Below are 22832 nucleotides of genomic sequence, written 5' to 3' on the forward strand. Positions count from 1 at the left end.
ATCACATACTTGCGGTTCGTCTTGCGCATGCTCTCCTGCCAGGAATGACATTCCCTTCGCCTGCGCCGGCCTCTCGCTAGCCCGTGTGGTCCAGTATCCCCGCTTTGCACCCACCTACCGCAAGCGCAGCTTTTCGCACCTCCGACCCTCTATCTTCAATTTTCTTTCACCTATACTTTCACCGCGTTGCGAAAATGATGAGCGCGGCATCATTCGCGAATCCCATCGGCGGCCGCCCGCCGCAGTACCGTACTCCGTCCCCTCCTCTCCGCGCTGTCGAGCCTATCACTCCATCCACAACCACCGATTTTCACCCCTCTTGGGCCATCCGCGGCCCTCCCCGAGCTGCTAGCCTTGATCGCGACCAGCTTCCTTCCAATCACAATCGACATGTTGCCGCAGAAAGTGGTTCACACCAGCGATCGGGCCATGGCCGCTCAAGCTCGACTATCGACACACTTGCGACGATCGCCCTCGCAACGAGTCCAACCTTCGCATCCCTCCCTCCCAATCCTTCTTCCCCCAGCCTTCGGTCGACAATACCCTTATTTCCACCCGACTCCGCAGAGTCTGAACGACCAGCCAAGCGGGCACGGTCGGCGAGACATCCCTCACCCTACCGCCCGGGCCCAGGAATGCTGACAGAAAACCCACACCCAGCTGGGCTCGAAAGCATGACAACCGATGCCGAGCTTTTACTCAATCTCGCGCGGCCTACTAATTTTCACCCGAGTAATCATACAAAACGAGTCAGCATCGACGAGACCTTCCACCACTACGCAGGCGACGCGATTCGTCAAGCTCGAGTTGGGTTTTCTGCCGTTGGACATCCAGGCCAGGGCGATGTCAAGATGAGCCACAATTCCGAGGACATACCTTATGCCCGCATGCGCTCTCGCTCTGACGGGTCGGCCTTCATATCCCGTCCCGCTATTCGTGGAATCCGCCCAACCACTAGCTCCGGCACTCTCCCACCAATTGTTTGGGAGGACGAACACGAAGGCAAAGCCTTCCATCCACCAGCTGATACGCCTCATACCGCTTATGGGATCCAACCTCCGGCCGATCCTCGGGAACCTCAATTCCCGCAGAAGTCCCTGCCCATTCCACCAAAACTGGAAGAGGAAGAGGGTGATACCAATCAAGCAAGCTGCGGAGCATGTCATCTAGTGCGCATCCCAGTTGAGACCGAGGAACAAGATGAAGACACATGGATCAGTTGCGATGGATGCAAACGATGGTTCCATATCGTTTGCGCGGGCTTCAAAAATGATCGAGAGGTTCGCACAGTCGACAAGTTCATCTGCCGGCCATGTCGATCAATTTATGGCCAAACGACTTTTGTGCGCAAGTCCTCGCGCGCTAGAACAGCCATTGACTACGCAGGCCTGAACCAAGGCCTCGTCAAAGCTGCCACTGACTCGTTGGAGCATCACTATCTCGAGCCCATTCGTCAAGGAAAGATCCGGTTTCAACCTGAGAATTTCCCACGAATGAAGCCTGAGCTGGTCACAGCGGAATACTTCGAACGAGGAAATGGCTGGACGGAGCCTATCGTTATACCTGCCTGCTGGAACTCCTGCGAACCTGTTCCCTCGGAGAATCCAGACTTCGAATCTCTTGTACAGGAGGCTTCGTCTCAAGAGATGTTCGATGATCTTCTTGAGAACCACCCCGAACAAGAGACCCATATTGAAGAAACATTCGATTGTGGCCAAGACCTCTTGGGTATGGTCATTCCACGGGGTCTCACTGTTCGTGCTGTGGCAGAGCTTTACGGGCCCGACGAAAGAGTTGAAGTGATCGATGTCAAGTCTCAGCAAGGAGAGGACAAGAGGTGGAACATGCAGAAATGGGCCGATTACTATGAAAGCAATGAGCAGGACAAGCCTGTCAGGAATGTCATCAGCTTGGAGGTATCGCAGAGCAAACTTGGCAGACTTATCCGGCGACCGAAGGTCGTGCGTGACTTAGATCTGCAAGATGCTGTGTGGCCAGAGGAACTGAAAGCAATTGGCGAATATCCCAAAGTTCAATTCTACTGCCTGATGTCTGTTGCCGACTGCTATACTGACTTTCACATCGACTTCGGAGGGTCTTCGGTGTACTACCATATCCTGAAGGGCAAGAAGACTTTCTTCTTCATTCCTCCCAAAGACAAACACCTCAAGAAGTACGAGGAGTGGTGCAACTCTCCCGCCCAGGACTCGATTTTCCTTGGAAACCAGACCAAGGAATGCTACCGTGTGGATCTTTCCGAGGGAGACACCATGCTAATCCCGTCCGGCTGGATTCATGCAGTTTGGACCCCGGAAAACAGTCTGGTTATTGGTGGCAACTTCTTGACCAAACTGAACTACGGGATGCAAATCAAGATCCTCAACATCGAAAAGGAGACCAAAGTCCCCAAGAAGTTCCGATATCCTTTCTTCCAAAAGATCCAGTGGTATACGGCTCAAAAGTATCTGGAGGATGACCCTGTCCCGCAAAATGTGATGGATGCATTCATGCAGGATGAGAACTATCGGTTCCACCGTCAATATCCAATTTATTATGAGTTTGGAGAACGCGCCAACCAAGAACCTGCAGGTTCTCCCCATCATAATGCACGTTTTTATTCCCAGGCGGAGTTGGAGGGCCTACTTGAGTTAACTAAGTATTTGCTGCGGACCGCACTCATTGCGGGTGGCTATACCGTTGATGGAGTCATCTCCATGGACGTTCGAAACGCTGTCAGACGATCCATTCCCAAAATCACGGGAGATCCCGTGGACATGATCAGAAAATTCGGAATTTGGGTCGCCTGGAAACGTGGTAACGAAAAGGCACCCCTCTGGACTCGACCTGGCATCATCGAAAGCAATCCCAAGGTGTCTATTACAGACAAAAAGCCCGCGGGACGACCAAGCCGCCGATCCGAGCGCAATGTCGATAACCAGCGCACCTATGCCGAAAGACAAGCGGTCCAGTGGCCTTCAGAAGAGGCCCCTGCAACCCCGAATCCCCCAGCCAGCAGCCTTGCTTATCCACAGTCTGATGGAAGTGCAACGCCGGCACCATTCAGTGTTGCTCCAGAAACAAGCATCACAGATATTGCTACACCCAAGCCCCGGGCTGTGCAACGAGCCTCTGGTCTTGGCCCCAAGCGAGTTGCATGTGACGCCTGTCGCAAACGACGCATTCGATGCCGACACAAAGATGAACCCGGTGATCTAGTTCTGAACGGGCAAGCCGCAGTCAATGCCTTCACACCCGGCTCTGGGGTGAGCACGCCGTCCTCGTTGGCCCAGGATGCTGTGTCTGCTTTGAATTCTTTGGCAGCGATTGCATCACAAACTGGATTTCAAAACAATGGGCATCTTGTCGACCTGGAACGATTCGAGAGCTCGGCAAGATTCCAATCCGCGGTTATGGGCAACTCTACGATAGCTGCCAATCGTCTCATTGATGTGAGCCCTGACGGAACCAATGGAGGAAAAAAGGGGCGCAGCAAGGCGTGCGATGATTGTCGGAAGAGCAAGGTTTGTGGTTCCCCCGAAGACTTCTTTTGCTCCTTTTCCGGTTACTGACCTAATACTAGCGCCGTTGCATTCACGATGAGTACGGTCGGATCGATCCAGTCAAGGCTCAAGAGCGCTCTAAACCTCGTGCGAATGCTTCCGCTAAACGAGCACGCCTAGCTGAAGAGGATGACCTCCCTGCCACAGCTAAAAAAGCGAAACAGGAGAGCACATCACCCATGACACAGCCTACAGTATTCTTCGATCATGATGGCGATGAACTGATGACGCAAGGCAACCTGATGGATGCTTATGATCACGAGCCTTTCAGTCAAATTGACTCGGGTAAGCATCTGCCTGAGGCAAGTGAGGCCCCTCAAAACCAAGTTCTGTACGCATCACCGCCACCTGCGCCTTCTTTCCAGGCCGAATCTATGGTTACAAAAGATTTGAATTCTGTGTCTGTGTCTTCCTCCAAGCCGACCACCTCCTTGGTGTCGCCGCCCACGTCGCTGGCCGACGAGATGGATGGAGTCCAAGAGGGGGATGCCGTACAGTCTGTGGAAGGCGAAGTGTCAACTGCTCTCCACACACCCAGCTCTAGCTCTCGACATTCATCTCGCCAACCTCGACACGTGGTGGATCGGTTCGCGCCCGATGCTAATACAGCCCGGGCTCCGAAGCCAGCGGCACGAGCCACGTCTTCGACCATCGGGGTACGCAAGACCACTCCCGTTCCAGCATCGACAAGAAAGCCTTCATCACGTCCCTCGTCTTCGCACGCGAAAAAGAGCTCTCCGATGTATGAAAAGCATTTCCATCGTCACGCTCCTACATCACTATCTCCACGTCAGCACAAGCATACTCATCACATCACTGGAGACGAAGATGCAGACGAGGAAAGTCTTCGTTTGATACGAGAACTACAAGAACAAGAATTTGGTCTGCGGAAACGATCGACAAGAGTTTAGCTTCGCAGAAGGCATCCGGTACAGATGAGAGATGTAGAATGGGTTTATGTTGTTTTTGTTCGGGAATATCAATTTATCAAGGGCTCAGGGGAAATCCGGTGTTTATTTTGAGTACGTTTTCCATGTTATTTTCTGGCGTTTTCTGGGTCTGGGCTGGGGAGTTTGGCTTTTGATATCAATTGTTGCATCAGCTGCTTTTCTCTGTGCTTTGCTTTTCTACCTCTGATTTCCCCTTTTCTTTTCACTCGTCTTTTTCTTTAAATTATTTTATTCCCTGTGGATTCTTCTTATTTATTATGCAGGGGCCTCTTCACAACCAACACTTTGCTTCCTAATCTTTTGTTGGGCTTTCTCTCTCCCCTTCGGCTGCGCACAGCAAGGTGTTTTATGCAATAGTCTCGTATATGTACTTCTTTTTCATTTTGAGACAACTCTGCGTTACCCTCATGCATCCATCAGCAATAGGGTTATGTAGCAACTTCAATCTATGTTTGATATGTTTTGCTCTTGAGTTCTCATGTCAGTTGCCCGATCTAGTGGCTGGTACTTGTGTGTCATAGATGTTTGTCGATTCATCTTTTGTTTCCTTGCTTTTCATTACCATATTCAACAATTTCCACTAATAACTCCCAATCCAAACTGCATACTGTTACCGCCCAGAGCCAAAACGTCACCAGCGCTAGAGGTATATATTTCCAACGAAGTATGTCGGACAATTAAAGAATACGGGACTCCTGTGTTCTGGAACTACCAAATGCATGCTATATGTCATATAGTATAGTAATCGCTTGGTAATACCTGTATTTCCCTCCCCCGGAATGCAGCCGGGACAACATAAAGAGATGATACGCGATAGCGCATTACTAGCTGCATGAGATCGTATTCAACAAAATCTCCGGGTTAGCAGAGCCGAGGTCGATTCACTATAGTGCCCCCTGCATGTATAGAGACCCTGTGCACCAAATCCAGGATATCTACCTGGGCAACCTATCCGACCCCAGCTCAGGTCACTGAGGTCAGTACAGATTCAGTCGCTGGCTCAGCGGTCCGCAGCACTAGTGGTATAGTATCCGTCATCGCCTCAGCTGAGCTACTCCAAAGCACAGAGTACAAGCCGTTTTCAGTTTGTCTCGCGTAAAAGTTGGCCCCGCTCACACTGACTAGGACGTAGCTCCCATACAGGGACCACACATTGCTGAGCTGGTTTGTCTGTTCTCTCGATGTTGTTCCAGTAAATCCGACTGGGTTGGAGTTTGTGCTGCCCTGCTCTAGACACAGTTTATTGGTATTGGTCGAGAGGGTAGTGACGCCCTCGGTGGAACTGGGATGTGCCGTCCAGGTGTTCGACCCATCAGTGGAGGCGGTGACTGTTACATGGTTAGCTTTAGATCCTTGTGTTCGCATCAAGTAGAGATCGCGGATTCTTACAGTTGACTGGGGTCATTGCGGCCATTGTCGCTGCGCCTACTTTGGATGCATCTGCAACATGGGCAGTACCTATTGTCACAGTGGTATAAATCAGTCAATGCTGCTGTGTTGCGAGCTTAGAAGGGCTGAGCTACCGTTCAAATAGGAGATGGGCAGTCCGCTAATGCCTGGGCCATACGCATACAGCTTGAAGGAAGTGGTATCGGTTAACTGTCGCTTTTCAAGTGGCTGCGCAGAGCAGATGAGCCCAAAGGCTAGAAGTGGAAGAATAGAAAAGGATAGCATATTGCAATGAACAACTCATACGGGGTGTACAGGGCAGTGTATCAGGACAGGATTGAGCTAAACTTATAGAATAAGAAAGAGTCACGAGGGCATAGTCGATGAGATAACAGTTGATGTAATTAGAAATTAGGAGCAGGCAGCGTACTAGTAACTACCCAATGACATATGTTGGTTTCATCGGTGATTCTTCTCTTTATTTCCCGACACTATGATCCAAGCCCCGTTTTGTGATTTGGACTGGTACGAGCTGACGATGAGACCAAGATCCCAGTCAAAAAGAAATTGTCAGCATCTGGCTGTGTTCCAAATCAGAATCCAGATCCCGACTATTACAACCCCAATGGTCAATCTCCCTTATTGACTCTTCGGCGTTTCACTTTGATAATTTGAGAAATATAAAGTCCTAGTTCGGTGGAAATCCAGGCTGTCGATCTTCTCGATAGTACTCTTACGAGAGAAACGCAGCCACCTGCAATGTCTAACTCCAAATGGGCAGTGCGCACGTGTTCTGGGAGACAGTGTAACATCAATCCAGCCGCTGGGAAGGCCCTTGAGCCGACCATCAGAAGATGGTTTGAATGGTGGACGGTCCCTGGCATGGATACGAGGCCCATTAAACTTACTATTCGGGTATCCACTGAAGACATAGCCTCAACACCTGAACTGGACGATGACGATGACTCCTCGCCATGCCTATTCGTCTATCGGGTCGTCATTCGTAACACAAGATCCTGTTTCTCACGGCATCGCCGGTAAGGCTGCCCGGCATATCCTAGTGAGGTATGCCAGCGAGGGACGAATGCAGGACACCTCGTAAAAAGAAACATGGCGTTTTTGATCCTAGTCAAATCTCCCCCCTCGTGTAGTGCGGTAAGATTCTCATATATAAGATAGTGGCTTAAATAGTGGACAAGTCTCTTGCTTGTGTATCAGCAGCAAGTCTCATTCGTTTTCTTATACCCGACGCTTTTTGGTCTCTCTCACGCTCTATATAGAGCTATATCGTGACGCAAAGAGGATTGAGCGTTACATAAGTGCCCTACGTGGGTAGAACTGGCAGCTATGAAGCTCCAAGCTCTTCTTCTCCTAGTATTTGGCCTGAGTGCTTCTGTCACGGCCATTCCAGGGGATCCAGCCAGTGAAGTGAATGTCCAACCACAATACCACAGACCCACGACAACAACCAAGGGCAAACCCACCACCAAGACAACTAGTACCAAAACCAAAACCACCACCAAGATCACCGAGCCAACAGAACGACCCTGTGCCGGCAACACCCCCCGAACACGGTCCAAATGGTGCCAATACGACGTCAACACCGACTACACCCAGATAGTACCAAACACAGGCGTAACACGGGAATACTGGCTCAACCTCGAAGAGCTAATGGCCGCACCAGATGGGTTCCGCCGGCCCGTAATGGCCGTGAACGGTACAATCCCCGGCCCAACGATCTTCGCCGACTGGGGTGACTGGGTCGTGATCCACGTCAAGAACAGCCTACACAAGTCCCAGAACGGGACTAGCATCCACTGGCATGGGATCAGACAGAACTACACCAACGGCAACGACGGCGTGGTCTCCATCACGCAATGTCCCACCGCGCCGGGCTCAACCATAACCTATAAATGGCGCGCCGTGCAGTACGGTTCATCGTGGTACCATTCCCATATTGGCCTACAGGCCTGGGAGGGTGTGTTTGGCGGGATTGTGATCAATGGCCCTGCTACAGCCAACTACGATGTCGATAAAGGCAGTCTGTTCCTGACGGACTGGTCGCATCCCACTGTCGATGAACTGTACTTGGAGGCTCAGACGGTTGGTCCGCCGACTTTGGATACTGGCTTGATCAACGGGACGAACGTCTTTGGTAATGGTACCAATTCTACGGGTCAGCGGTTTCATATGAAGGTTAATCAAGGTTCTTCGTACCGGCTGCGGATTGTTAATTCGGCTGTTGATACGCACTGGAAGTTTATGATTGATAACCATACACTTACCATTATTGCAGCGGACTTTGTGCCAATCAAGCCTTTCACGGCGGATCATATCGATATTGGAATGGGTTAGTTACTGTTTTTTTTTTTTTTTTTTTAATTTTGATATCAAAACCCCCAACCCTAACTTCTCCAAACAAAAAAACTCAACAACTAACAAAAAGCTCACCCATAGGCCAACGCTACGACGTAATCGTAACAGCAAACAAACGTCAAATCTCCGACTCATTCTGGATCCGCGCAATTCCCCAAGAAGCTTGCTCGGAAAACGCAAACCCAAATAATATAAAAGGAATCCTCTACTACGGCAATCGTCCCCGCACACCCACGACAAGACCCTACGCCTTCACGGATGAATGTGTCGACGAGCCCGCCTCCAGTCTAGTCCCGCAAGTTCCCAAGACCGTCTCAACGGCAGATTGGAACAACCTAACGGATGTGACACTCGGGCGCAACAACGCGAACCTCTTCCGCTGGTACCTCAACAGCACGACGATGCAAGTCCTCTGGGAAGATCCTACCTTACTCCAACTCTTCAACAGCGAAAACACGCCCAACTTCACTGCATCTAGTGGAGTGATTGAGCTGCCACGGGCGCACGAATGGGTCTACCTCATGATCAACACTAGTTTCCCGGTGACGCATCCGATTCATTTGCACGGACACGATTTCTTTGTTCTGGCGCAGGGTTTGAATCCGTGGGATGGGAGTGTTGCGACTAATAATCCGCCGCGGAGGGATACGGCGATGTTGGCTGGGAATGGGTTTTTGCTTATTGCATTTGAGACGGATAATCCCGGGGCATGGCTTATGCATTGCCATATTGGGTGGCATACGGATGAAGGGTTTGCGTTGCAGTTTTTGGAGAGGGAGAGGGAGATTGAGCCGTTGATCGATCGGAAAGCTCTTGATGATAATTGTGCTTCTTGGAATGCTTATGATGCGGCTTTTGATATTGAGCAGGAGGATTCAGGGGTTTAGGGGGGCTTAGGGCGGGCCATGGATATGTGGCTCTAGATGGGTTCGGTGATTGTTTATTGTTTTCTTTGGAGTGTGCTTCGTATTTAGGTAGGTCGTGCTTCGGTGGGTTATATCGCCAATTTATCGTCTCTGAATATTTATGTTATATCTTGTTTGTTGATCTATACATTGACAGCGTTCCCCAAGTTAGTAGCTTGGGTACATTCATTGTTGATCTCAGTAGTACATGTATACTACATTCAGAAGGCTGACAAAGAGATTAAATACAATTGACTATATTGCCTATCAACGAGAGACTATAGAAAGGAAGAGGATTTTCATAGATTGATGAATCAAGACTTATTCCTTCTCTCTCTCTACCGCAGCCAGTAGCTGTAACAGAGAGTATCTCTACCAAAGTCACATCTATAAACAAACGAGGACACTTGGATACATAAAACAGTGACGGAATCAAATGTTGAATGAATTCCGACTGGACCTTAATCCCGGAGATGGATCCAAATTCCTACCCACTTACGAGTCAGGGCCATATGGATTCTTGACAAGATCAGTATTGATCGTGTCCGGGCCGCAGCACAGTTTGTACGACTTGTCACGACTCTCCAGGCAATTTTCCTCGGTGAAGTCCAAATCACCCCATTCGCGAGGCCATGATGCCTCGAGCTTGCAACCAGGAACCTCCTTGTCAGGAAGCTTCTCACTTGTACCTTTGAATATGGCATATACAGTAACGGTGCTGTTGGCGGTATTCTGATCCGCGACGTCTAGGACTGTTAGTCTAGCTACTACTTAATGAATAACAATGATACGACTCACTATAGGGTCCACCCCAAGTGTGGCAGCGCTTTGCATCATTGAACAAAACACAGCCCTTTTCAACATGCTATTGTCTGAATTAGTCACGGATAGGAGTGATAGGAGTGATAGGAGGCCCTTTTAGCAATCTTACAAGATTGGTCCCAGTGCTGGTGTATCCCTCAGGGTTTTCACAGGGCCAATAGGGTGATTCTTTCCCGTTACCGGATTCCAGATTGTCGCCAACGACGTTACTATCCAGACAAACCGGCAAATTGAAGAATCCAGGAGTTCGGACGCTAGGGACATTATCCCCGCCAAAGCTGCCCACGATACCATCAATATCAGCCTTCGGGTACCCATTCTGGTTGTTATTGGCAGCAAAGCCCTCAACGCTGCTGATGACGATGTCTTCAATCGTAATTCCACCGTAGTCCTTTCCGTTCAGAGTATCATGGTCTCCACCTGGAAGAACGCTCCCGATACTTCCCCCATGACCATTCACCAGCAAATGCATGTAGTTTTTGTAGCACACATACACCTTGCTTCTCGATGACTTGTCAACCAAGACGGCTCCGATGAGAGGCCTGAGGTTTTCGTTGCAGTAAATTTTGCTCTTCCTTTAGCCAGTACGAGTTAGCCTCTTTCACGGCTAGGAACAAAACAAAGTTATTGAACTAACTTACCAGACAAAAGGACGTGCATTATCCGGAGAAACACTCCATGCATACGAGATCATCTGACCGTAGAGGATCTTTTCCACGTCGGTGCTCGTGCCGACGAGGTTAAGCTTGTCCATAGCTGCGGCTATAGTACCACCGTCGATTGTGGTATAGAGAGATTCGATAGCACTGCTGGAGTTCCCAGAGAATATTGACTCAAGATAAGATGACTCCAAATTCTTCCAGGCTGTCATAGTCACGCCTACAAAAGAATCGATGGTATTCTGGACCTTAAGTCCCTCTACCGCACTATCAATTCGTTAGGTTGGGGTGTATCCAAGTCAGGGGGGAGAAGTACCCTTTCATGTTCGTCTTATAGTAGGTAACAGCGGTAGCGAGGATAGCACCCGTCATCTCAGCGGCAATTGCTTTAGTGATTACATTCGCCACGTTCTGAAGGACTAGTAGACGTTAGATCTCATGTACTATTAGCTTAGAGGCTAAAAAGAGTAACATACCGACGTTATACATTACAGATGTGCCAAGGGTGACAACTAACATTACAGCATCGATGATCATCTTAATCATGTTTCCGTTATCTTTAGGCTGAGGGGCGAATGCAGACGTGAAGGTGCCAACATTGTTCGTCACACTAGCCTGGGCAAGCCCAACGGCCTGGAAAACCGATGCATGGAGCTATACAAGTAATCAGCACATTTAAACTGAAGGAATGGCTCATCCAAGGATAGGTTAGTGACATACTTGATGGATACCCGCAAATCCATTCAGAATCATAGCACTGCCTCGTTATTAGAAATACTATATGGTAGGTGGCAGGAAACAGATAATGTGACTTACCCAGCTGGAATAGTAGCATCGCTGCACTCCACAGGCTGGGAGCAACGGTTCTCGGTGCCAATGTCGTCACATCTCATGCCTTGAGGTCCATGGATAAAGCTGCTGAAGAACTGTGGGAAGCCATCAGTGGTCGACTGGTCATTCCAGGCTGCAATGGTGGTATCCCAGGCAGATTTTGCACCTGCCTCCTGCCATTGAGTCGCAGGGTCACCCTGGATCTGGGAGCATTGCATGGTCTTCCAAGCATCTCCGGTAGGGGAAGACGAAGGAGGTGCCGAGGCAGAAGGGGCACGAACCCGGAGGGCGTTCCGACCTACGGTCAAACCGCTCACCGAGATGGCAAGATTGGCTAAAATGCCAAGTTCTAGGACTCGCATGGTGAAGTGAGGATCAAAAGAATGGATCTTTAAACAAAAAAGATGAGATGAAAGATAAATAGACTAGCATGATGTCCTTTATATCTTCCTCGAGGCACTAATCAAAATAGATAAAACGCATTTCACTATTAAGGCAGGCAAGCATGCGACCAAACCTGGAGGTTGAAGACCAAAAGCGGCAACTCCACGCATAATGTTGATCTTCCGCCACATCCGTCTCATATACCATTTCCTCGATCTGGTATAGTTTAATTTATATGAAATATTTCCATAAGAATGCGTCAGCCAAGGTCGCAATCCTTATCACTTTCCTACCCTGTTATTTTACTGAAATATTTTCTTTCTTTTAAGGAGTTATTCAAAAGTTACTAAATGTGACTCTTCAAATTAGGGCATCTCACTATGGTATATACACCATGGCAGTATCCTTATAAATTCTCTGTCAAAATAATTCACTACATTCGGACCTCGGTGTTATCTAAACATTCTAGCCCCAAACTTTATGCCCCAGAGAGCGTTTGCCCCGGTTTAGTCTATATATATGCCGGTGCGCGCCAAGCACCAAACCTGTGACCGTTTAGGAAAATGAGAGTGAACTGAGAAATAGGCTTTTGATCCTTCACCGGGGATTTCAATTCCTCCTAATCCGAAATACTACATAACAAGCAGGGATAGTCAAAACCCAGAATGGATATCCGGTACATCGAATACGGTCCTTTATTTTGACTGATGATTGGAGACGTTCTTCTTTTTTGTTTTCTGGCCCAAACTATCATATGATCAGCTCTAACAACATGTATCCTTTTCAGCCGACGTTCGACAAAAGCAAGAAACGCTCACTGGAATATCTGCAGATGCTAGGGCGATATCGCGTGCAGGTTCAATCAAAGCCACTTCCGCAGTCTTTCCAAGTCGAGTGAGACATTCATATAATCCATGCAGCCCCCACACATTGTTGAGCTTTGCCCTGCGCCGAGGATAGTCCATGGCAAATCCCAGATCCTGTTTGAACAGCGCTTCGGCCTCCCCGACGCGATTCTGCTCTAGAAGCAACCCACCAAGGGCATGGCGGACTGGCTGCATCCAGGGGGGCGGGTCAGAGTATGCAAGTCCATCCTCGCGCACAATAGCTTCCCTAAGAAAGGAAAATGCTTCCTCGATGTTTCCTTTCCGGTACTCCAATTCTCCAGCAAGCATGGCTGAGGCTACCCCTAGCACGTCTTCTTCCTTGCATGGTATGCTATTGAGTCGCGTACTAGGGACCGCCCTGCGCGCCGTTTCAAACTCTTTCTGGGCATTTTTGGCTTCTGCAATCCGCCCAAGTGCGCTAAACGCAAGCCCACGGGTATAATAAATGATAGCTGTGGTCACACAGTATGTATCACGATCTGTGGGAAGCTCAAGGTCAAGAACCTGCTCCCAGCGACCAAAACGCACCAGAACATGTGCCTTGCTCCCCACAAAGCTCTCAATAAAGTCGGCCATCGGGGGACTTTTTATCGCTAGCACTTGAGGATCTATGACCTTTTCAAGCTTTTCTGCGGCAGAAATTGCGTCTGAGAAGCGGCCGGACATCATAGCGGAATACAATTTCGCACAGATATAGTGTACCCGGTAGGCTGTGTACAGAACTAACCCCGTCTCTCGGGCAAAATAGATGTCGTCGGCAAGGATCGCCTGATGGTTGGAGTCAATACCCCGGCGGTAATCGCCCACTGCCGCATCGATGTGCGTCGGCATATGCAACATGTGCGAAGCATGCGGAACCATCCCACGGAGTCGATCCGCAGCCGGTAGAGCCAATTCTGGGAATGGCGACATCTCCAACATATGGATATGCAGGTGACAGAGTGCCGGATGGTTGTGACCGGTAGGCTGCCTCAGTCCCAGCTCAATGACATTGCGAGCCTCGACTGTGTGATCTCCTGTAGGCTTGCCACTATCCAAGTCCCACAGTCCGCGTGGGGTGATACACATCAGTGCCTCGGCGAACAGAGCAGCGACGTCTATATCGTTGCTAAATTTCTGATACACAGGGCGCATGGCATTTGCGTATGCGCGGTCAAATGGACTCAGGTCGTCGGGTATGTCATGGACGGATGGAAAGCGGGCGCCAATGGCTTCGATCAATGCCTGTTCGACTGGGCTGGCATGGCTGGCCAGCTTGCGTGCCCGCGCTAGGACACCATTGACCTTCTCGATAGAAGCCCGGCGATCTTTTGGATCAAAGAACTTCCAAGCCTTATTGTAATTCGGTCCGGTTGCGTATGCGACTCCCCACAACGCTATCGCGCAATTGGGATCACTTTTCGCTACTCGTTGGAAGCATCGTTCTGCCTCATCATGATTGAAAGAATATGCCCATATCAATCCGCGATCAAACCACAGTTGGGCTTCTGCCGAAGAGGTGGTCACCGGTCGATGATGCGAGCCAAGATCGTAATAGTCCTCTTCGCCAACTGAGGCAGGACGTTCGTACTGGTCCCTAATTGAGGTATTAGAGTAAATTTTGAATTATAAAAAAGCACTGCGATACTTACTGCATACTGGAGTACTAGGCTCACTCAAAAGATTTTGGTTCGGCTTGACTGATCACGCGGTAGTTCCCTCTACCATTTAAATTGGTAGAACAGATAGAACCTTGGTTTCCTTCAATCCAATTTTCTTCTCGCGCAAGAATATAAATTGAAGATGGCCTAATCAAGATTGATCTACCCAGGACTTGATGAAATAATGAAGCATCAATAGTATTTAATACGGAGTAGTGATGACGAAAAAGGAGAGGTAAAATGAAGATCGGTGAGGGGCTTACACGCCAATAAGTACCTGGTCTCGTGCTCTCGTGTCTATATAGGGTCATGTGATACCCATATTTGGTGTGATTTGGTGTCCATACTGAGAGGTAGCTTAGATAACTGAAGGAGTCACCTCGGGCTATCCTGCGGACTGGCTCATTCATACGACAGTTAGGAGGCCAGTCCCAGTCTGGCAGCCCATCGGTATCTCTCACTGTCCCGCCCAATCCCTACCAGCATTTGAGATATGATCGTGATACACTCAGGCGTCAAGGCCTTTCTTGCAGATTAGTTAGTCACATCTCTCTCTTTCCAAGGTTGCTACATGGGCTATATAGATAGCTCTATGACGGTAGGTAGATTCATCACCTACATCTATCATCCATCTCTCTGGTTGATCTTCTTACATCCACCATCGTAGACATAGCAGTATATGTCTCATCGGGTCATATCCGATCTCCTATAGAATATTTGGAGTATTACGATGGTTACATAGATCTATCACTATCTGGGAGGTAGATTAGTAGTAGCACGATTTAATCACACTGATGTTATATATTCGTACTCTTATCTCTCCATTCCAAGAAATAAAGGGAACCCGACGTGATGACCTCTGTACCTTTTGTATAGGCATATCATACAAAATCCCTGGTGATACGCTTTTTTCTGTGTCTAACTATAAAATTAAGGGAAAGATAACTAAAACATGATATCTAGAAACAATATCTGAGAAGACCACCGAAGGGACTACACAAGGCCTCATGAATGATAAGAGTATTCTCGTATACCTCATTTCATCCTGCGAACCATCCAGTGGGGCACAATACTAGGAAAGTGGTGCCCGGCGCTTGTCATAAGATTTTCCCGAGGTACTTCCGAGGTCCACTCCACGTTGATGATACTTGATCTAAAAACATCATGTAAATGTAATACAGTGTCAATTAGTATATGGCCATGTACATACCTCGCACCATTTGATAGCATTACTCAGCACCGATTCATCCTTCCAGGGATTCTCAACCCATTTTCCTTCAACAAGGTAAACGGGTGCGTCCCTGACGTGAACCAACTTCACCGCCTCCATACATGCGAATGAGAGCTTCCACGTTCACACGCTGTACTTGACCAATTTCTATTAGAAGATAATATTTCGGCTGTCTGGTTCTTTCTGCGGGTTGCAGGACGAAGGGTATAGGACAGACTGTACTAAACACGGACTATGAATCGACCATTTCGGAAAGTGGACACGAGGGGTGGAGATGGGAGATGTCCTGTGGAGCAGAAGATCTAGATCACGTGAACTGGCTACAGTACACAGTTGAGAGAATAATAGCACCAAGGTATTCTATCCACGAGCCTTCCAATGCTAAACATACACAAATCGATATATCGTTAAATCTTTCATCAAACCCCCCGAGCCAAGTGGCATAAACCACAATTTCAAAAAGATATACTCCAACCCATCGGTAAGGGTTTGTTTTGTCATAGCTCAGATGATAGTGATAGTCATGACATTACAAGATCAATCCCACTCAAAGCAGGGTCTTCATATCAGCCATGTTACGGACACCAACGAGGTTGCCAGCCTTGATACGCTTAAGTGTCAGGGCGGCAATCACGGCAGCACCAACACCGGAACCATCCTCGGCAGCCATGATAGAGACCTTGTCCTTCTCGGTAGGCGCCCAGTCGAGGATCTCGCGCAGGGCCTGGGCACCGCGCGCCTTGAAGTGGGGGTACTTGGTGAAGACGGAGCCATCAGCACCGACGTGGCAGGACTCGATGTTCTTCTTAGTACAGATAGCAGCGACTCCGCAGGCGGACAGGCGAGCGGCACGGGTACCGATTAGCTCAGCGAGACGGCGGACTAGCTCCAGCTCTGGCTGGGTGGGGCGGATGCCCAGCGTACGTTCGAAGAGATCCAAGGTCTCTGTGAGGTTCTCATAGGGGTCCTCTTCGATGTTGGCGAGGAAGGAGGCATCGAGCAGGTAGGGCTTGCGCAGCTTAGAGACGTCCTGGCCGTTGAAGATCAGACCGGGCTTGTTGTCAACCAGGTCAATTAGTGCGAGACGGAAGATCTCGCCGAGGTACAGACCAGCAGTCATCTTCTCGAAGGCTTGCTGGCCAGGGCGGGGGGAGTCGCGGTCGATGATGTCATCATATTTGGTGAGAGGGAGTACCACGTGCTCATTGTCGAAGGCTCCGTACTCGCAGTTAATGGCGACGGGCATGTCGGCAGGCAAGTTCATGTGGGCGAGCTTAGGTATAGACCCTGCGTTCTCCATGTATGCGGCGTTGACGCCGGTACCGAAGATGCAGCCAATCTTCATCTCGGTGTCGGTGTAAGAGGATGCAATGAGGGTACCGGTGGTGTCGTTGATAAGAGCTGCAACTTTAATGGGGAGGCCCTGTAGCCTTGTGAGTCTTTTGAGCCTGCATGGGGAAGGTAACAACTCAAGGATCAACATACGCGCTTCTTCAGGATCTCCTCCAGAGGGGGAACAACATCCTGGCCCTCGACACCATCAATGTCAAAGCCCTTGGTCCAGCGCTGCAGAATACCGTGATCAATATATTCCTGGGTGGCGGGATAGGAGAAAGTAAAACCGAGGGGCAGCTTGGCGAGGTTTCCGTCGTCGTGGTGGGTCTCGATGAACTGCTGCAAGCAGTCGGCAATGTACTCCCACAACTCCTCGGCGGTTCCAGTCCGCAGCTCTTCTGGCATCTTATATTTAGATTGTGTGATATCGAAAGCGCTCTTCTCCTCGGTCAAGGTAATTTCGCAGACACGTAGGTTGGTGCCGCCCATATCGAGGGCCAGGTAGGTTCCCTGCTCGTTTCCATCGGGGAAGTCCAAGACCCAGGTAACATTCATGGGCTGTTTTCTAAGGTCAGTATATATTGTGGTCGGGGGATTGATGTCGTTCTCACAATGTTGCCGCCCTCAACAGTTAGGCCTATGTTTGTTAGCGATGCGGAGAATCGGAGAGCTCCGGATAAGTCTCAACTCACCTTTCTCAAGCTCCTTAACGAAGTGGTTCACTATCTCCTTAAGCTTGGAGCGATCCACTGTGAAAGCCTTCTCGAAGTCCTGAATGGGCCCCAACAAGTTCTGGGGCAGTTCGTGCATGGACCCTGTACGACATAGTTAGTATACTAATAATACAGGGGTTTAAAGAGCCTCACCCTTCCGGGACGGCGGGTGCTTAGGGCCAAGTCCAACCATGATGAATATAAATTGAAGTTGAGGGAAGGTAAAAGAGAAAGGAAGTTTTGGGGGGGGGAAATGACGATATGGGAAAAAAAACGTGGGGCAACTCTAGATGTCTTGTTTTGGCTGTCGGAGAGAAAGTAGGAAAGTCAATTGGACGGGGGCGATATCTCGACTATAAATATTTTTATTACCAATTGTGTCTTAGACTTAAAATTACATTAAATACCAGGTCTTCATAAATATGACTTCAATGATCGACATTCAAGAACAAGATCAATCTCTTGGCATGTTGACCTAGGTATCCACGTTATAATTTGACTATGAGCCTATATCTACAAAATACACAAAGTGAATGAATATCGTATTTCTGCCTATTTAAACACATTTCATGATCATCTTAATGTGACAGCTTACGCGCTAAATGGGGGAAAACATGGTCGAGACCCCCAGACTGGCGGTGTGCCTTCTCGTGTGACTCCAGCGTCTCGCGTACTTTGTTCTGATACGCATCTGTCAACCCCAGAGTTCGATCGACCTCTTCCGTTAGTCGGTCCACTTCGTCCTGCAGTCGTTCGTCTCGAGTCTGTAGCGGAGCATTCTCCTCCGCCCTTTGTTGCGGGTCCGGGTTGGTTTCCTCCCACAATGCCTCCAATTCCTCACTCCATCCCAGAGCCTTTGCAAATTTGCGCACTCCAGCATCACAGTCTCCAATCACCAACACATCGTCACTCCGCGATCCAAGACCACCAACACGCTCCATGTTGATAAGCAAGCGAGGCACGCCTTGACTAACCATTGAAGGCAGACTGGCAAATGGCTGGACGGACAGACTAGTTCCCATGACAATGCAGAGATCGGCCTCTTCTGGCAGAGGGCGGCTTTCAAAGAATTCTGATGGTAGAGATTCCCCAAAGAACACAATGTCCGGCTTGACCAGGCCATTGCAGTGGTGGCAGTGGGGTACTTCGCACTTAGATACTATCTCGTGCATCTCCTCGTCGGGGAAGGTCTCCTTGCATTCAATGCAGCGCTGTGACGCAAAACTGCCATGGGCCTCGACGATCTTCTCGCCTGGCACACCTGCCTGGCGCTCGAGGCAGTCGATATTCTGAGTAAAATGCTTCAAGAGCATCCCTTTGTTGTAAAGCAGCTTGATGAATGAGTGCACGATGGTTGGGCGATAGCGTCCAGGGTACAGCTCGTGCGCCAGCGCATAGAAAGGTTTGGGGTTACTCCGGAAGAAGCCAATATCAAAGACTGCTTCAGGCTCTGGCAGGTCTAACTTTGCCAGATTAGCGTAGATTCCCGTATCAGGTGAACGAAAGTCCGGAATGCCTGCCGAAGTGCTGATTCCCGCTCCCACCTGCATGCTTGATTAGCTCTGATGCACAGTTACATAGGGATTCACAGTGCATACCATCACCACAACTTTCTTCACATTGTGCTGTTTAACATATTTGGCGAGTGCCTCAATGTTGCGCTCCTCAAGCACCGAGGGGGCCATGGATTCATCCACCTCGATTGACGATTCGTTGCCCATGGTGCGCCGATTTGGACGTCTGGGTTTGCGGCGTCCGATGATAGCGGTGGGGGACTTGACAGATAAAAAAAGTCAAGTCTTGAGACGTGTAGATCACAATCAAAAGATCAACAGAGAAAGGTTCACAGAAAAGAAAAAGGGAAACTGAAAAAGAGCAAACGATATGGAACCTTGAGCGTGGGGGAAAATGACGTCGGCCTGATTCACAACCTCATTAAAACACGCCAGATAAAAAACGATAAACAAGCAAAAAAAGCTCAAGGCACGTTAGGAAAAGTTCTACTTGTTTTAACAATTTGGAGTCTAAAGACCCAGTCTTGACGTAGCACAGTAACTGGAAGCTTGAGGCTGTAAAACCCACTCTCACCGCCCGCAGGACCCCCCTACAACTGGCGTGGCATCAACAAACCAACTTGCGATAACCAATGGCGCCCAGGATGGCTGCAAGCGCCAATGGGCATAATTCTATGCCCCAAAGTCCTCCAAACACCAATGCCTCACCCACAGAGACGTCTCCTCCCCAACAGCCCGACATCTTCAACGCAAGCTCCGTCGCCGAGATCAAAGCCACGCTGTCCCACCTGCACACCCAAGAAGCGTCTGTGACCGCCCGACTCGATGCCCTGGTAACATCCCAGAAAGATCTCTCTCGGGAGCTGGGCAGGCTGGACTTGATGCGCGCCAACATTGGGACCCACGCCAGCACGACCCGTTCCATCAGCCATGGAATGCTCTCCGAAGCCGCCGGCACCGCCGACCGGATCTCCAGCGCAGTCCGGCGGTTAGATCTCGAACAGGCTCGGGTGAAAGCCACTCTAGAGGTTGTCGAGCAGGTTGCCGAGCTCAAGGCGTGTGCGCTGGGCGTGGCAGGATCGATGGGTGCATCCCAGGACTGGGAGAAAGCCGCCAGCTACCTACACCGCGCAGCTCAGATCCCGGTGACGGTCGTCAATGGTGCGTTTGCTGCAGATATGGTTCCTACAGCTGAAGTGCCGGACCCGCCAAGTGTGACGCTGGATAACGCGGCGGAGTCGCTGTGCGGGCTGTTCCTGCGAGAGTTTGAAAAGGCGGTTAAGGAGAATGATGGAGCCAAGATTACGCGCTTCTTCAAGCTTTTCCCGCTTATTGGTCGCTCCGAAGTTGGACTCGATGTTTATGGTCGCTATGTGTGCCAGGGCGTCGCGGCCAAGGCTCGGGCTAACCTTAACGGGGCTGCCGGGGGTGCTCAAACTAAGGATGGCTTCTTCTATGCCAATGCGCTTACCAAACTGTTTGAGCATATTGCGCAGATTATTGATGGCCATGGCGGGCTCGTTGAGCACCACTATGGCCCCCATAAGATGGGACGGGTCATTGAACGCCTACAGGTCGAGGCTGATGTACAGGGTGGTATCATTCTTGATACTTGGAGCGACGAGCGACATGTGGATCGCAAATTAATGGATATCAAATCCTATGCTTTCACTTTCTTGGTGCAGAGCTTCCTGCCCGCACAGCGACCAGGCCCGCCTCGCTCACAATCCCCTACCATGGGGGCGAGTACTGCCGCCGACGAGGAAGGAGTGGATATGAAAGAGATCGATGGTGTCTTGAATGAAATGGCTATCATGTTGGGCCGATGGTCACTGTACTGTCGGTTCCTGGCTGATACATGTAATGTGAGTTGCAATCTCTGCCTCCTCTTTACTACCAGCACTAACAGCTTCTCTAGTCTTCGAGTGAGGGTGACGCAGAGGACGATAAGCGATTCGAACTCCCCAGATTTGTGCAAGAGTCACCTCTGGCCCAAAAGATCAACGATCGCCTGGTGGCCCCCTTTAACGCGATGACAACCTTCTTCTTCCGTCGCTCCGTCGAAAAGGCTTTCCAGCTAGACGAGTCCCCATCAGGCCTCACGCTGAATCCCCAGCGTCCACTAAAAGCCGACCCACCACACATCACCTCAGCCGTCGACGACATAATGTACATCGTCAACAAAGTCATCCAGCAGTCGCTCGCAACCTCCCAAGAAACCGTCGTGACAAACGTAGTTCCGACCCTATCACGCGTCCTAGGCTCCGATTTTATCGGCATGACACAGCGCAAGATGCGCGACGAATGCTACCCGCGCGCCATACAAGGCGGGCAACCCGCAGAACAAACCACAATCTCCTTCCTAGTTCAAATCAACAACCTCGACCTGGGAGTAGACTACATCCGACGAATCGTGCAAAACAACACGGGCTCAAAGACCCCCCTCCCAGCAGACACCACCAGCACACAAGCAACCCCACACCTCCTCGCAATCTTCGCAAACCCAACCACCGCACAAAAAGTGCACCAAACCCTCCAAACCCTCTCAACAACCTTCGAAAGCAAAGTGACCGACCTCCTAACAGACGGAATCCAAGTAATCTTCAACAACGCCATAAAACCACGTCTCCGCCCAATCCTGGCAGATACATTCCGGGACATCGAATACGCCCCGAACCCCAACACCGAATCTGACAATCCCAACTTCGACAGCAAAGAACTCGTCAAGCCACGCTTCACATCCCTCTGGAACGACCTGCTGACACCATACGCACGAATCCTCACGCCCTCCGCCTTCGACCGCATCCTCGGCGTGACGATCGCGTACCTAGCCCGTCTACTGGAAAAGAGACTCTGGTCTTACGGGGCGCGGATTAACGCTCTGGGCGCGGCACGTCTTGAGAGGGATGTTGCCGGGCTTGTTGGGGCTGCTGTTGATGTTGGGTATGTTTCTGGTGCGCCAGGGAGATATCGATATCGGGAGTGCTTTGCGCGTTGTGTGCAGATGACGCTTGTCATGGGTATGGATGAGGATGAGTGGGATGAGGTTAGGAGGGGTGGGGTTGCGGCAGAGGTTGTTGAGAAGCTTGGGAGAGAGGATTTGATTAGGGTTAGGGGGATAGTTAGGAGGTAGAGAGAGGTCTTTGTTTTAGGGCTTTGATTGGGGGTGATTTTGTATAGACTGGATTGTTTGATGTGTTTTGTTTGTTTGACTGGGTTTTTTTTTGTTTGTCTCTTTCCTTTTTTGTTCAGGTTTGTATCGAGTCTATGTGGATAATTGCATGTAGACTCGCAGCAGTAGGCGAGCAACCTTCATGTTTATATACATATCTACAACCTACAATTGTACAAGTGAGCGTTAACAGGAAAAGAGCAGTTTTAGATAATAAATAAATTTCAACCTAGGTAAATCAGGCTGTCTCGCTCTATACTGCAGACGCAAAACCAGAAAACATAGACAGAAAACAAGGTATTTCCCTTGCAATTCAATGAAGCAGTTTGTATACACGTACAAAGCCCAGTTTAATATCCCCGCTGGGCCATTTCAAGGCCATAAAAAACATAGAACAATGGAGCGCCAGGCCAAATTAGACTTATTCAAGTTGCTTTTCCCGAGGGAGGTATAGTTTGGTTTGG

General features: G+C 49.7%; 9 protein-coding genes across 9 annotated transcripts; 3 read left to right on the forward strand and 6 right to left on the reverse strand.

Annotated features, from left to right (window-relative positions):
* Positions 1-194: 194 nt before the first annotated feature.
* Positions 195-4471, forward strand: jhd1 ([Histone H3]-lysine-36 demethylase; the record flags this gene model as incomplete). The annotated part of the gene is made up of 2 exons (XM_056724905.1): positions 195-3521; positions 3581-4471. The coding sequence occupies 2 exons, from the start codon at positions 195-197 to the stop codon at positions 4469-4471; spliced, it is 4218 nt and encodes a 1405-aa protein (XP_056581155.1).
* A 1002-nt stretch (positions 4472-5473) lies between these two features.
* On the reverse strand, positions 5474-6184 carry N7517_007176 (uncharacterized protein; the record flags this gene model as incomplete). Its single annotated transcript, XM_056724906.1, has 2 exons — positions 5474-5838; positions 6034-6184. The coding sequence occupies 2 exons, from the start codon at positions 6182-6184 to the stop codon at positions 5474-5476; spliced, it is 516 nt and encodes a 171-aa protein (XP_056581156.1).
* A 1062-nt stretch (positions 6185-7246) lies between these two features.
* On the forward strand, positions 7247-9162 carry N7517_007177 (uncharacterized protein; the record flags this gene model as incomplete). The annotated part of the gene is made up of 2 exons (XM_056724907.1): positions 7247-8249; positions 8357-9162. 2 exons carry the CDS (start codon positions 7247-7249, stop codon positions 9160-9162), a joined length of 1809 nt encoding a protein of 602 aa, XP_056581157.1.
* Positions 9163-9675: 513 nt separating this feature from the next.
* On the reverse strand, positions 9676-11854 carry N7517_007178 (uncharacterized protein; the record flags this gene model as incomplete). The annotated part of the gene is made up of 8 exons (XM_056724908.1): positions 9676-9926; positions 9979-10045; positions 10112-10577; positions 10644-10928; positions 10978-11080; positions 11138-11315; positions 11382-11418; positions 11478-11854. The coding sequence occupies 8 exons, from the start codon at positions 11852-11854 to the stop codon at positions 9676-9678; spliced, it is 1764 nt and encodes a 587-aa protein (XP_056581158.1).
* Positions 11855-12640: 786 nt separating this feature from the next.
* Positions 12641-14399, reverse strand: N7517_007179 (uncharacterized protein; the record flags this gene model as incomplete). The annotated part of the gene is made up of 2 exons (XM_056724909.1): positions 12641-14339; positions 14395-14399. 2 exons carry the CDS (start codon positions 14397-14399, stop codon positions 12641-12643), a joined length of 1704 nt encoding a protein of 567 aa, XP_056581159.1.
* Positions 14400-15475: 1076 nt separating this feature from the next.
* On the reverse strand, positions 15476-15733 carry N7517_007180 (uncharacterized protein; the record flags this gene model as incomplete). The annotated part of the gene is made up of 2 exons (XM_056724910.1): positions 15476-15556; positions 15614-15733. The coding sequence occupies 2 exons, from the start codon at positions 15731-15733 to the stop codon at positions 15476-15478; spliced, it is 201 nt and encodes a 66-aa protein (XP_056581160.1).
* A 448-nt stretch (positions 15734-16181) lies between these two features.
* Positions 16182-17875, reverse strand: N7517_007181 (putative hexokinase Kxk; the record flags this gene model as incomplete). The annotated part of the gene is made up of 5 exons (XM_056724911.1): positions 16182-17057; positions 17120-17527; positions 17581-17606; positions 17662-17784; positions 17836-17875. 5 exons carry the CDS (start codon positions 17873-17875, stop codon positions 16182-16184), a joined length of 1473 nt encoding a protein of 490 aa, XP_056581161.1.
* Positions 17876-18260: 385 nt separating this feature from the next.
* Positions 18261-19403, reverse strand: N7517_007182 (SIR2 family NAD-dependent protein deacylase; the record flags this gene model as incomplete). The annotated part of the gene is made up of 2 exons (XM_056724912.1): positions 18261-19226; positions 19281-19403. The coding sequence occupies 2 exons, from the start codon at positions 19401-19403 to the stop codon at positions 18261-18263; spliced, it is 1089 nt and encodes a 362-aa protein (XP_056581162.1).
* Positions 19404-19828: 425 nt separating this feature from the next.
* Positions 19829-22329, forward strand: N7517_007183 (Golgi transport complex subunit COG4; the record flags this gene model as incomplete). The annotated part of the gene is made up of 2 exons (XM_056724913.1): positions 19829-21061; positions 21115-22329. 2 exons carry the CDS (start codon positions 19829-19831, stop codon positions 22327-22329), a joined length of 2448 nt encoding a protein of 815 aa, XP_056581163.1.
* Positions 22330-22832: the final 503 nt, after the last annotated feature.

Source organism: Penicillium concentricum (genome assembly GCF_028827145.1).
Source record: "Penicillium concentricum strain IBT 3081 chromosome Unknown utg000002l_segment0_segment0, whole genome shotgun sequence".
NCBI classification, from domain to species: Eukaryota; Fungi; Ascomycota; class Eurotiomycetes; order Eurotiales; family Aspergillaceae; genus Penicillium; species Penicillium concentricum.